Source organism: Haplochromis burtoni, unplaced genomic scaffold (assembly GCF_018398535.1).
Source record: "Haplochromis burtoni strain Fernald_Lab_line unplaced genomic scaffold, NCSU_Asbu1 Contig_97, whole genome shotgun sequence".
Lineage (NCBI taxonomy): Eukaryota > Metazoa > Chordata > Actinopteri > Cichliformes > Cichlidae > Haplochromis > Haplochromis burtoni.
Window position 1 is genome coordinate 1,476,040 of NW_024582458.1, and position 14,079 is coordinate 1,490,118.

Here is a 14,079-nt window from a genome sequence, read left to right on the forward strand (position 1 = left end):
TTAGTTGAAAAAAAGTAACGTGACAGCACTGCATTTTCTTGTTAGTAACGGTAACGGCGTTGCAACGATAGGAATAGTAATTAGTTAGATTACTCGTTACTGAAAAAAGTAACGCTGTTAGTAACGCCGTTACTTGTAACCAACATTCTGGCCAATAGCTCTTTGGGAATCACCTTTTTGGTGAGAAACACAGTATTATGCCTGTCAGACTCAAGGAGCAAATTATGTGTTTGCGACAGCCTGCCAGTGACTAAGTGCCTAAATATACTGTTATTTAAAACTATCTCATGGCTAAGTTATCTGTCATGTGCAGACACAACACCGGTCATTCTATGAGTAGGATGTCCTTTTTATGTTTGAGTGATTCATGGGCTAGTGTTACAAGTGACCTGACCAAAAAAAAAGATTATATCGGCATGATGAATTTTAGAGTCTGCAGGTATTTCTTCCCAAGAGCTGACAAGGTAGGATAACCTGTATTTTGCCTGAAAGGGGAAATCGAGGCCAAATAAGCTCATTGCGCTAATTGCTTCAAGAGTGCGTAATAGCTGAAGATGATTCAGCTGAGTATATAAACATTTTTGTCTGCTCGATCTTCTCTGCTCACTCGTGGGGGAAAGGCTCAGAAACATTTTAATAAGAAAATCAACCTTTAACGATAAAATGAGTGGATGAAAAAATAAATATTTTCAGGTTGTTCAGACTGACATTAATATACAACTTTGCTTATACTACTTTATGTTACGCCCTGGAATTTTATTTTGCCACCTCGGTTGATAACAGAGAAGTTGGAAATCACAGAAACACACGCATAAATGAGGCAGATAATGCTCTCCTGTTGTGACCTTTGGATTCAGTAAATCAAACAGAAATGCTGTGAGCAGCCAGCTCAAAAAAATCAAACAATTTCATATTGGCTTCCAAGAATAAATATGTATTTGCTCGGGCCAAGCTAAGACCCAGGGAGCATGTCTGACACAGGGTGCTTTGCGCTGATTTATTGACAAAAATATCAAACACTGAGTGATGGAGGCACACTGAAAACATGACCCGAGGAGCAATGAGCTGCAAAAACAAATAGAAACGTAAAGAACTATCTACTTTGTAGACAAACTGCGTTCCAAGCTGTGAATTTCTATTCTTGTTCAAATGTGCTGCCTGGGTAATTTTTCTCCCTTTCCTCAAGACTGGCCGATGGAAAATATGATAAATAATCAATCCCACTGGTCGCATGTTGAGGCAGGTCTGCAGAGCTAAGGAAAGCCTATGGAAATGTGGTTGTACATAATGATTGGAGCAGGGAGGAAAGAAAGAGGAAACATGTGATAATCGACATGAAAATGAAATCTAAAAAATATAGTCGCTCTGTGAAATAAACAGCACTTCGGTCAGATTTACTTTTTAGCATCTAGAATGTTCTTCTTGATAGAAACAGACAATTGGATACTCAAACCAGTGTACTTTGACTTTCAAATATCTCGCACTTTGTTTTTGATGTGGTATAATATGAAGGAAATGTATTAACAATCCATTGCTGGTTTCTTGAAATACTAATTTTCCAAGGAGAATGGACAGCTCTTCTAAGATACAGTTTTTGTGCCTTCAGGGCTGCAACAGCTTGTCACTGAAGAACTGCTGTTATGCCCTTGACAGGAGTTACTTGTAAGTATTGGCTTGTGGTTTGTACCTTACAGAGACCAGTCTATAACCTGAGGTGACAACGTTTGTACCTTAAACAGTACAAAAATGGACCATTAAAAAAAGGTGCAAAGCTGGTTCCAAGGGCACCCATTCATTTCTTTTCTATATTATTATTATTTGTAGTACTGTTAGCAGTAGTAGTATCATAGGAGTGGACAAAGATCCTAGGAGAATTTGAACCCAGGACTTTCCAAAGGCAACACAAGACAGATACATACACAACGTATTGAATGCTTTTCCTGTTATATTAAGAAGGAAATAGTGAAATGAGAAAAATAAAAGAGTAGACTTTTTATATTTCACTGAACACTGCGTGAAAAGTTAGATCAGACTGAGGAAATGCGCTAGAAGAAAATGCACCAGTATGTGTCTTTTTTGGGATCTACATTTTGAACTTCGAAAGTACAAATAATCACGCTGAGGACCTTGAGGAAGGTTTCCAGTCAAGTAAGTTAATTGCATTTTCATTTTCTATTTATAACCATAGGAATGTATAACTTACATGTTTTTAATTTCTTATTTTATTTTCTAATTAAAATGTAAACATTAAAATGAGTGAACTGTGTCCATACTGTTTTTTTCTTCAAATCTACTGGCAGCTAGTTTAAGTATAAAATACTGTTTTCATGGAGAGAACTTATCTAAATGAATTCCTTTCAAACCTGTAAGGTTCATCGTAGGCAGTTTCATTCTGTAAAGAAAGCTGACGTACAGTGTGCCATGAATACTGCTACTGAACCTATTAAAGGCAATAAATTTACAATTTTCAGTTTTCCAGTGAAGCCAAATGTAAGAAATTTATGCTACATTTTCCTCAATCAATTCAATCGATTACCAAATTTCACAGTTATTAAACTGAGAGAAACCAAGTGAGACTTCTACTGCCACAAAAATCAGTTCAACAATAAACATGTGCATTGGGTTAAGACTGTGAAAGGCCTCAACAAAGAGCATTTCAAATTGTTTTTTAATGGTTAAAGCCATCTTAAAGTTGACCCCGAGAAGTATTAAATTTGCGGTGGTGAGTTGTTAAGTTGTTGATGTAAGGTTATTTAGTATTAAAAAGCATGAGCCCACTAACTAAGGAAGAATATTTTGAAGCTTGTATAAATGGGAATCCTACAGTCTTGTGCCTGTAGGTGGGGTCTTTGGGGTTAGCTTACAACCCACCAATTAAAATTTCCACAGATGAAGAGACCGCTTTTTGTGATGCCGTGTGCATGAGTGACGTTAGCACTAACAAGGACAATAATAAAAAAGGAAATGACCTTTCGAGAAAGCCCTCCACCTGTGAAGCTTTCACTTGTAGCACATATGTCATTTCTAGTGAAAATGCAGGCAGAGCAGTCAGAATTCTCTGAAAATTCTAAAAGTCCTTGATTTAAAAGGGGAGAGGGAAAAAGTAGGCTCTAGTTTTAAGCCAGGGACCATGTTTTTTTTTTTTCCCCCCCTCTGGGAAAAAGAACAATCTCGAGCTGCATGAATCACAGACACGTCTCACACTTTTGAAATACAACAAGTGCCCTTGTACCTATCACCATGCTGATTAAAACTCAACATCTTTATTTTTACATGACCAAAACTGTAAACTACAGGGTGAATAAAAAGTCTTATTACACTATGAGCGCTACTGCTGTAAAACCTTTTCAGCAACTGAAGGCAAATTATGCTGCATCCCTTTTAATCATAGCTGGTCTTCAGAGATGGTGCCACACTTTGTAAAACCATCCATAATATATATTATAAGGGATCGTGGTGAAGCCCCTCATGGTATCAGCTGTTATGAAGAAAACTGTTTTAGCTCCATTCCACCCGCATATAAACCAAATGTCTTCTGATTGGCTGTTTTTCACAAACAAAAGGTTTGAACTACAGGTGGGTGCTCTGTGCTCACAGACGGAGCTGTGTGCCCTACATGACCTTCTCAGAAATATTTCTAATATATATGATTGACATCACAGAGAGTAACGAGCACAGCTTGGGGGCAGAGCACTCATTGGTCTGTTGGAATTACACATACGATAACCTCATTATTTAATATTTTAGGCCTGTTTTAATATGAGCATCTTTCACTGTAAAAGTATAAAGATGACAGAAAGTAAGGAAAAGGATAACAGGTCTCCTTTAATAACACCTGTAATAGTAAAAAAATACAGAACAAAATCCAATGTATATCGACCTGTAAGACAATCTAAACAAACTAAACAAGCATGAAAAGCAGTCAGACTGCTAGAATGACAATGAGATCAAATCAGGGTTCAAAACTCGAACCAACAATAATCAAAAAGTTCAAATGCGAGAATAACAGTAAAAGCTAAACAGGAACTCAAACTCAAATAAATTTACAAAGAATTGCAAAAATTACCACAACACATAGGACCATGATACTAGAAGCTGGCTACTGAGATTCATTATATATTAGGGCTGCCACAAACGATTATTTTGATAGTCGACCAGTCACAGATTATTTTTGCGATTAGTCGACTAATCAGATCATGTATCCATTGGACATAAAGCGTACAGCTTATTGCACCAACATGCATCCGCTCATATATAACTATCATTAGCTTACAGCTTTAAGTGTTTCAGGTATGTGCTAACTAAAAATAAAGGCAAGATGATAGTTTATTAAATTTTAATGAAATCTGCAGGTTGTTTAAGTGAAGTTTAATAAACTCCTTGCTATCTATAATATAACGGGACACCGGAGTATATTCTTGAGCATCTCACACTTCTGATAATCAGCTGTCTGCTTGATGTTTATTCAACTGTGTAAAACTATAACTTTAATCTCAGCCAAACCAATTTACCCAGGAACAAATAAAATACTAAAAAAGCCAAACAATAACATTTTTAAGTTATCTAAGTGACTTATATATCATGTTTAACCTGAGTAGCGAAAGGTTTGAAAATGATTTGCTGGGAGTCCGGTGTTCTCACGGCTCTAGTGACCTAGCCCCCAGCTAGCTATCGAGCTAGTGGGTTACAGACGTCTCCGAAAACGTCAGAGCGCTTTTGCAAATATGTGGTGTCTTGATAAACTGAGCAGATATTTGAGGTTTACACAGCTACATTATATGTTAAACGTTTATTTTGTGACCCAGAAAAAATAATAAGAGTAATATTAAAACTAACTAGCTGCCGGCATTATTGACAACTGCGCTAGGCCGCGCTATGAATTCTGGGACACAGCTTCTTCTTCTTCGGGGTTTAACGGCAGCTGGCATCCTTGTACATGCAGTGCTGCCATCTTCTGTTTCAGTCCGTTATTACACTCTTAAATCCTGCTACTTATCCCTGCGTCTTTTGGGATCTTACAAAGCTTCAAACGACGCGTCGACTATTAAATCAGTCGTCGACGATTTTGATAGTCAACATAATCGTGACTAGTCGACTAATCGTGGCAGCCCTATTATATATTAATTTATTCATATTTATAAAGGATAAATGTTAAATCATACTATTTCTCCATACATTTTTCTATTTGGTTAAACTGCCAACTTACTTCAATTTTCAAATATCATATTTCTTTTTTATAAAGGTAACAGCACTATAAACATTTTCCCTTTAATAAAAAGGCTGACTAACAGTTGGTAATGCAGCCTCATTGTGACATCAATACAGGAAAGCTTCTGTTCCTTTGATGGCCAATTTTAATGCATTATTACCAAATTTATGACCTCAGAGCTCCACGTTTAGAATACAATTAAAAATTCAACTTACTGCCAAACCTTTTGTTATTTCAAAGCCTCAATTGATGTTAAGGTGTTGTAAGCCACTGAAGCTGTGGTGGCTTTAGGAGGCAAGGCACTAACACAAAATTGAAGCCATTAAGTAATTATACAGTGTGAGACTGACAAGCCTTTTGGAGGGTGTTTTACAGAAAAGACATGCTTTCAATTTCAAGTCGGATGATGTATGGGTATGCTGAACAATGGCCCAAAGACGGATAAACCAATGTGCCAATGCTGCTTTTTATTCCCGTCAAAAAAACAGAAGGATCCAAAATACTCCAATATTATGTGATTAAGATAACATCATATTGTCAACAGTGGGAGCTGCACTTAGGCGCAGCTCAAAAGTGTGTAAGGAAAGTGATTTTCAGTGATTGTTGACAACTGTTAAACTGCTGTGAAGTTTCCTGGGAAATAATTTGTCTGCCCTTATTGTAGCCTGTCTACCAGTTATCTAGCCATCACTACATGACCTTTCATGTCCCTTTCTTTTACACCCAGCGTTTAATGATAGCAGACCTCATACTGTGCTTGAACTCTTGCTTGGTTCATCCTGTGTGGATTAGCTTCTGCTGAGGCTGGGTGCAACAGAAAACGGGTTCTTTTAGCTCACAGGTGTCGCCTCAGACCTTCAATCATGACACGGCGCGGCCTGTCATGTCGCCTGAGGTGGCGTTTCACTGAAAGATGGAGTCAGATTGTTTTTCTCTTTGGCTTTCACATGGAAAAAAGTCCCAACAGGATCTCTGTTCTACTTTTTTTCCCCGGCTTTGAAGAGCTGTAAAACTGCGGCGACACTGGACGCTTTGAAGTTTCAAACAGCTAAATCATACAATGCTCTCCTTCCTGTGCATTGCAAAACTGATAAGGCTCGGTGTCATGGCCTCCTTGGTACAGGCAGCAAACGGCAGCAGTGTCAGCAGAAAACCAACATCCATATCCGAGGGAATAAGGTGTCTATCTAAAAAAAACACATTCTTTGACCAACGAGGAAGTTTTATGCAACACTGATTCCAAAGTCCCCTTGAGCCAAGGCATAAATAACAATCGGTACTGGAAATTAATGCCTTCAGTGGGTTGTGCAGCGGTGCTTATAATACCCTACCTCTCACTGTCCTTCAGGTGCATCCCCCCCTCTCTCCACCAGGAGATTGTGGCCCTGGGAGAAGCGTGGGGGCGACACTCTAACACCACCTCACCCCCCCTCTGGATCACCGTGGACTTCTTCACGGGGCGCCGGGTGAAGTCAGGCGGCGAGGCTGAGGAAGAGACCCGTGTTGATGCAGTTTGTCTCGCTTTGTCAAGGTGCAACAGCTGTGCATCAGCCAAAATGTCAAGAGCATCACCAGCAATTACGGAAATTATATGTCACCACCAGAGCTGGCTCATTGTAGGAAATAATTATGGAAATGAATGTGCAAGGCTCAGTGAGGTGCTAGTTTAGCTGGTTTCTACTTATTTATTCACTTTCAAATAGGGAGCATTTTAATTCCAGTGACAGCAAGATGTACAGACAGCATATCTTTGCCTTGCCTCTTGTTCAGTCCATTGTAAATGAAACAGGGCAAACACGACTGCTTACCTACAACCTTGAGCTCAGCACTGGCATACACAGATCCATGCTCATTCTCTGCCACACACTGATACATCCCAGAGTCTGACAGACTAATCTTGGGTATGGTCAGTCTGCCTGCTTCCAAATGGATCCTCTCCTGAACAATAAAAAAAATTGAAAGAAAATGTCAATTATCCTTATTAATGATTTTGAAACATGCAGTACTCGTACTCACTCACACATCTTACCTCTGCTTTTAGTGACTGACCATTCTTCAACCATCTGTACGTAGGCATAGGTTTGCCAATGGCTTTACATTCCCACTGCAGGTTAGCATCGATGGCCATATGGGCATCTTTCAGTGTCTGGACCCACTGTAGATGTTCAGCACCTGCAGAAAGACAAATGGTTATGAATATATCCTATGAATTCAAAAATTAATTGCATATATTCGTAAAAGTGTCGCTCTACAAAAATCAATCCCGATGTGACAAATATGGTAATTTCCCAGTGAAACTCAGGAATTAAGAGTAAGAGAGAAAGAGATTATTTTAAATGAAGAACTACTGCCAAACAACGTTTTTGGGAAGACAAAATCCCGTTTGATTACTCATTCTAAGTCATTCACGTGATTGTAGTGAAGGAGAAGGCATACTAGACCAGAGTTCACACTTCTGGTCTTTTCTGGTCTCTCCTAGGCAGGAATTAGTGACTTGACTTCATTAGTGACTTGACATGTTACTGCTGGCAACAGATAAGGAGTGGCAAGTAAAAGAAAAGGTAGTATTACCTAAGCTGTCTTTGGGTGATTGTAGACTTGACATGCTGCCACAGGTTTGGACCATTTGCAGAGGTTTTACTGTGCCTACTGACAGCTCTGCCATTACAGCATAATCGGTGAAAGATGACACCTCTGTACGAAGAGAGCAGCTCTCTCTGTCATATAGGACCTAATCTTTCTTATATTATATAGTGTATGGCACTGATTCTCTTTGCTAACCCACAGTAAAGAGTTTCAAGTTACGTACAACATGGCCAATCAGTGGAATCATTAATGTAACCAATCTGAAAAACCCAGAAAGAGATGAACTTCAAAAAACACCCAAAGAGATTCGTAATAACTGTGCGAATGATTGTATACATTAGATTGTATAATCCAATTAGATATATAAGATGAGCTACATAGGGATAGGAAATTAATAAGAATTTGGTTCCTTTGTAGGTCGACTGGGAAATGGTCAACATTATTTAGCATGTGAATATGATCTTTCTTTGATTTCACGCTCATCTGTTTTGCTATTTGCATTAACACTTGTTGCCCATAAGTCCAAAATAATGATTTTATTGATTGATTTATATAAATATAAAACAATACTATTCTAACCGATACCAGAATAGGTATACCTACAGCAAGCGTGTGTTTTTATAATATACTTGAAGATTTGATAATTATGAACTGATCACTGCTTAGTTTAATTTGATTTGTGTCTCTCAGTCTGGTTGGGATTTAGTACTAACACTACTTAGTAAGGGTTAGGCACTAAATTGCACATTGGTTTTCAGAAAAGATTGTGGTTTAGTTTACGATATCTGTATTTACTACATTAACCCAGCACATTAAAAATGGCTCTTTAGCAGCATGTTTAAATATAATTCATTTACATTTGTAATGGGATGGAAACCTCTTTGTGCTGTTGCCATAACCTTGTGTATCTCTGAGACAGGTAATACCAGTATTTGGCATCATAGGCGTGAACCAGCTGTTCATGCAGGGCTTGTCTGAGCTTCAAGTCATACTTTCAGCGTCAGATGTGCAGTATTTAGTTACTAACTTTAAGAAGCTCTTGCTCACTACTACTTTTAAGTACTGGTTAAAAACTTCCTTCTTTACACTTAACTTTAAGCTCTAGTTAGTTCTACTTTTGACCCTCAGATTGCTTTTAAATAAAAAAAAAAACTCTATTGAATTTGTTCTTTTTATGTTTTAATGTGACACTGTTTCAATGCCATCTCCATCTCCTTTTGAATTCACTGTGAAGCACCTTGAATTGCATTCATGTGAAATGTGTTGCATAAACAAACCTGCCCGGCGTTACTGCTGCTTTGTGTCAACAGCCATTCACGGCTTAATCTTTAGCACTACTGATGTCATAACCAGACACCTCAGAATCCACGCTGCATGTACACAAGGCCTGCATAAAACAAAGGATCCTGAATCTAGTTCAGACACTGATATCCATCTTTCCTACTTTCTTATCTGCACACATGGCAGACAGGAGCAGGCGAGACACTGACTCCTCTCTCTGATTCAGAGATGGTAAATTTGTCCTGAGATACTGGAAATCATATTTTCTAATTTGAAAATATTTATTGCACTGCATTTACACTCCAACAATAAGGACACATGACTTCAAATTATCATGCTTATTATCCTTCTATTAGAACAATATTAGAAAAAATAATGCTTGAATAAAGGGCTGTTTTCCAATAATTATAGCTCTGACTAAAGGTCTAAATATTACTGAAAAAGAAAAAAAGGGTTATTAGTAGACTCCGATAAGCACGAAGCAAAATGTTCTTTCTTACTTACTGTGGAATATAAGTTGCCCTCTGGCAACATTTCGTCCTCTGCTGTTTTCGGCTACACACTCGTACACGCCGGCATCCTCTGGGCGAAAATATGGAATTTCCAGAACCCCGCTGGAGTGGTTGATTTTAATCTTGCCAGGGAGTGGATTTCCATCAGCTCTTCTCCATGAGATGGAAGGCACAGGGCTGCGGAGGTCAAACACAAAGAGGTCACGCAGGCCACATTCTCCTGCTCCACCATGACCGGAAAGATTGCTGCTGCCGTGTTTGATAGTAATTGAGGACGCTGCTCTGCAAATACTCCAGTGGACTGTGTTGTGCCACTTACTTTCCTAAGGCAAAGCATTCCAGTTTCACTGACGATCCTTTGGAGACATGAAGGGTGTCAGGAAACTGAACCTCGATCTTTGGCTCGTATTCGCCCATCACCACTGCACAAGGAATAAATGGAAAATGATATAATTTAAAACACAAAAGAAGGGCAAGAGCTGTGGCGCAGGTGACAACTAGTTCACTCAAGTGATTTATCTCATAGACTGATAACCACAAGGCAGACTGGTGATGGTGATGCTCACCGTCCCTCCGTACCACCACTGGGGTTGGAGAGCTGAACACTGTTGAGTTGGTCATCATGTTTCTCACTGCGCATGTGTAGTTCCCCGCATCCGATGCTTCAACTTTGGCTATGTACAAATTTCCCGTCTTCTGAGAAATGAAACGACGAGCATCCTGCTGCAGGAAGCTGCGCTGTCCATTGAAAACCCATGAATATTTGATCTCTGGAATAATGGGAACAGGACATGAAATGCAGATAGTGAGGCACAAAAGAAATAAACTTTCCAGTCACATTTACAAAATTCCCAGAACAGCAAGACCATTAATGCCTAACACATCCATAGATAATTTAAGGACAAAAGTACAGGCCCACCCACACATTACACTTACAGTATGGGAGCTGCTCGGCCATGGACACCCACGTTACAAAGCTTTGGTGCTGATATTAATGCCAGAGGAGATTTGGAGTTCTGCACTTATTGAGTCAGCATGGGATTGACCACTTTTAAGGACAATAATAATTAATTATTAAAAGGTGTGGACCGACACGTTCACTCTATGTAGTTTATCAGGAAATGAGAAATACATTTTATTTATCTGTTGAACAATACAAGATGACTTCAAAGCACATAAGAGTTCAAAGTGTTTTTAGTTAAGCCAAGTTAAGATCAGCTGACCTTCTGCTCGGATGTCGACGCACAAACTTATGGTTGAGCATTTTTATAGTATACATGGTGAATTCAACTCCAACAACAATAAGTCATCAAGAATGTTCTTTTTGAGAAAAAAATAGGACCTTTTTGGACATTTTTAATTAAATTTAATAAATAATTGAGCCATTTTTCTTCCTTTATTATCATAAATTTGGGCGTTTATTTTGAGTTGGTCCCCCAAACAACAAATTTGCAGCTGACTCCAGCGCCCACCTGACTATTTTTCTGCTTTTTAACTGAAAGTTTACATTTGTGTGTTATTTTCTAAAGCTTTGTGCCTTCACTAGGCTTGAAGCGACATGGGACTGGGTGCTGCGGAAAGGTTAGGTAACATGGGAAGCACTGAGAGATGGGCTAAGGTTGCGCTGACACATACAGCAAAAGAATAGCTTCTCTGTTTTGACTCGGATCATTGAGTTGCTCAGCGAGGCTGTCATCACAGGGGACTCCAGCAGAAGAATGCAGGTTTGATAAAAGTTGAACCCAGCACTGGGACTTTTTTTTTGGCGATATTGGTCAAGCCTCTAGCTATCAAAAATGTACAGAGTTGGTTAGAGTTCTATGTTATGTGTTATAAAAACACTGGAGGATCATATTTTATTCATTTTTTCATTTTTTGATTTGAACTCAGAGTTTTGGGTTATTTTGGATGGCGTCATTGTTCCTGCCTTATCTGTTGAGCATGTGGAATATGGCAACAACACTTATGGTTATTAGTCTCTAACTTTATTAAAAATTATTCTACACTTCTGAAACAAATAAAAAACAAACAAAGAAAGGACTGATAAACAGGCCAATGTATGAGTGCAAAGCGCAAAGAAAAGCGAAAGAGAGCTTAGAAGAGTGAGAAGCGTCTGCAGGGAATGCTGAATGAACTTTGCTATTAGTGCAGCCCGCCCGTATCAGACACATGACATTCTGCAGGCAGCCCTTTTGACTGGGCAGATGGGGAAAAAAAAAGAAAGGAAAAAAAAAAGTCCCACTTGCTTTCCTTCAGGGAAAGCTGTGAATTAAAATCATTACAAGGGAAGTCAGGGCAGTAACTGACAGACCTTTCATGATTAGGGACTATCAGAGAGTGGGTCTGTTGAAGAACTGCAGTCTCACAGCAACAGAGGACTTGCAGGCACATAATCTCATGTCCTCTGACAGAGTTTAACTCACAGAGCAGCTCCTTTTAGGCCACTTACCTATTGATTGCTCTGAAAAGCTTCAAATGTCTCCTTTTTTAATAAGGTGCATCAGTGTATTCCTCAAGTGGTGCATCAACAAGTATTAAAGAAGTATTTAACATTATCTAAAGGTGGAGGGGAAAAAACACTTTTTTGTTCCATTTTAAAAACACCTCCAGCTACTGTGGCGTTATCACATCGTACAAATCCCATCAAATGTTTCACTATGCTTCATTTAAGAGGAAAAATAAAGAAATTGAGGGTTTTTTTGTTGTTGTTTTTTTTAAACAGGAAGGGAGGGAATGCTGGAGGGCAAATTGCTAAAGTGTGGATTCCCACGTGGCAGCAGGATTCAGTTGGAAACAGAGAGCGGAGAAAGGCTGGTATGCTGGCGTGAAATTGTGCTGGTGGGCATCGAATGGCTGCAGGAGTGTGGACCACTTTGAGGGTCTGCTAATCAGTAGCACACAGACACATGAGCCGACTCACTGCTGTGCCGCGGGATAAACGCTCCCACGGCCGCACCAGCCACCGGCAGCCTTTATTACCCAACAGATAACCTGCCCACATCCAGGAAAAAAAGGAAAAAAAATGACAGTCGGGGAAGTGGAGCACTGGAGACTTTATAGATGACAGCATGGTCACAGATCATATGGGCAAGAAAAGTGAGCTCAAGGTTAAGAAGTATGAGGCTATGAACTATAGATGAAGGCATGGGTCTGGGCAGGTAGAGCTGCGGCTGATCATAAAAAGTTCCCTGTCTGACAGATAAGGAGAAGTGAGTGGAAAACAGTATGTCACGGTTCTGAGGGAAGAGCTGCAGAAAGAGAAAGTGGGAAGGCATAAAAACAAAGAAGACGCTGCAGTGTTACAGCGAGATAATAAGCAGCAGAGTAAGGGAACAATAAAGATTGCTGAGGCAAGCAGGAGTGTGAAAGCACAGCAGACAAAGAGTCAGGAAGGTGCGCTGTACCTCCGTAATGGGGCGGGGGTCCGCAGAGCAGAACCACGGCCTGACCCTCTCTCACCGACACCGTGTTCCTCGTCTTGCTGCTGAAGTTCTGCAGAACTGTTGAGCGCAAAACACATCTATAACTTTTCAGGGTCTGACAGCTGTAATAACTTTAATTTTACGTGCGGGCGACATCCGAGGGAAGGGCGTTTTAATCCTGCACAACATTTCCCAGTTTGTTCATATCGCTCACAAGTCAAACCCAACAGCCCCCTGCTCATATCACGGCATGCGCTAGAGACCAGGCAGAGGGTACACCAAAATGCTCCTCTCCAATCGCGCGTTAGAGATTACTTTCACCTTTAATTAAATGCTGCTGTGCTGCGTGAGACAATAAGCAGTGGGGAGACATATCAATTCCAGCGTCAGAGAAATACCATCAAATCCCGGGAGGGGAGCAAGCAAATATCAGCGGTTGTCAAACCAGAAATCAACTGATTAAAAGTCCCTCCAAATCAAGACGTGCAGGCTTCATTCCTTCATGCATTGGATCAGAGCTGCAGACTAGTGTGCAGCGGTAACACACTTACTGTAACTGCTGTCATTTACTTTTGACATGTGATTTTTTTTCCAGGTTTAAAAAAACAACAGAAAAAATTGATGCTGTGCATTAATTAGGTTTTAAAAACCACTAAAGAAGGCAAACAAGAAATGCACTGTTTGACCAAAACAGGACGTGTTAGACAAAAACAAGACTGGCAATCTCAGTAGCTAAACAAGTAAACAGCTCTTTTTCTGGCAATACTTTACCCTATCCAGTGGAAATATAGTAAGGCCACCAAGTTGTTTCTTTTTTGCTTGCTTCTTTTATGCTCAGTCACACTACAGAAAAAAAATGATGGCAAAAATCAGTGCTTGCCTGGTGATTTTTCTGCATGTAGCTGCAGCGACCAACTGGTCAACCAGAAGTTGAGCTTACAACACCCTCAACCTCTGGACAATCACTTTCAATCACAAGGGGACACAGGTTGCATGGTGTAAGGCAGCCTGGCTTCTAACAATCACGGTCCGACTGCAGTGAAACAGAGTCAGTCTGCGCTGATGAGCG

The 14,079-nt window shown here is 39.8% G+C and overlaps 1 protein-coding gene across 2 annotated transcripts in view; it reads right to left on the bottom strand.

Annotated features, from left to right (window-relative positions):
• The window catches only part of LOC102297971 (contactin-4), a 154,748-nt gene that overhangs the window by 43,831 nt on the left and 96,838 nt on the right, over positions 1 to 14,079 (bottom strand). For both annotated transcript variants that reach the window (XM_005941612.3, XM_014339829.2), the window contains exons 6-12: positions 12,993 to 13,088; positions 10,155 to 10,358; positions 9,908 to 10,010; positions 9,581 to 9,765; positions 7,239 to 7,381; positions 7,018 to 7,147; positions 6,541 to 6,694 (exon numbers count right to left, since the gene is read on the bottom strand). In XM_005941612.3, coding sequence (XP_005941674.1) covers positions 6,541 to 6,694; positions 7,018 to 7,147; positions 7,239 to 7,381; positions 9,581 to 9,765; positions 9,908 to 10,010; positions 10,155 to 10,358; positions 12,993 to 13,088 — 1,015 coding nt within the window. The remainder of the gene's footprint in view (positions 1 to 6,540; positions 6,695 to 7,017; positions 7,148 to 7,238; positions 7,382 to 9,580; positions 9,766 to 9,907; positions 10,011 to 10,154; positions 10,359 to 12,992; positions 13,089 to 14,079) is intronic.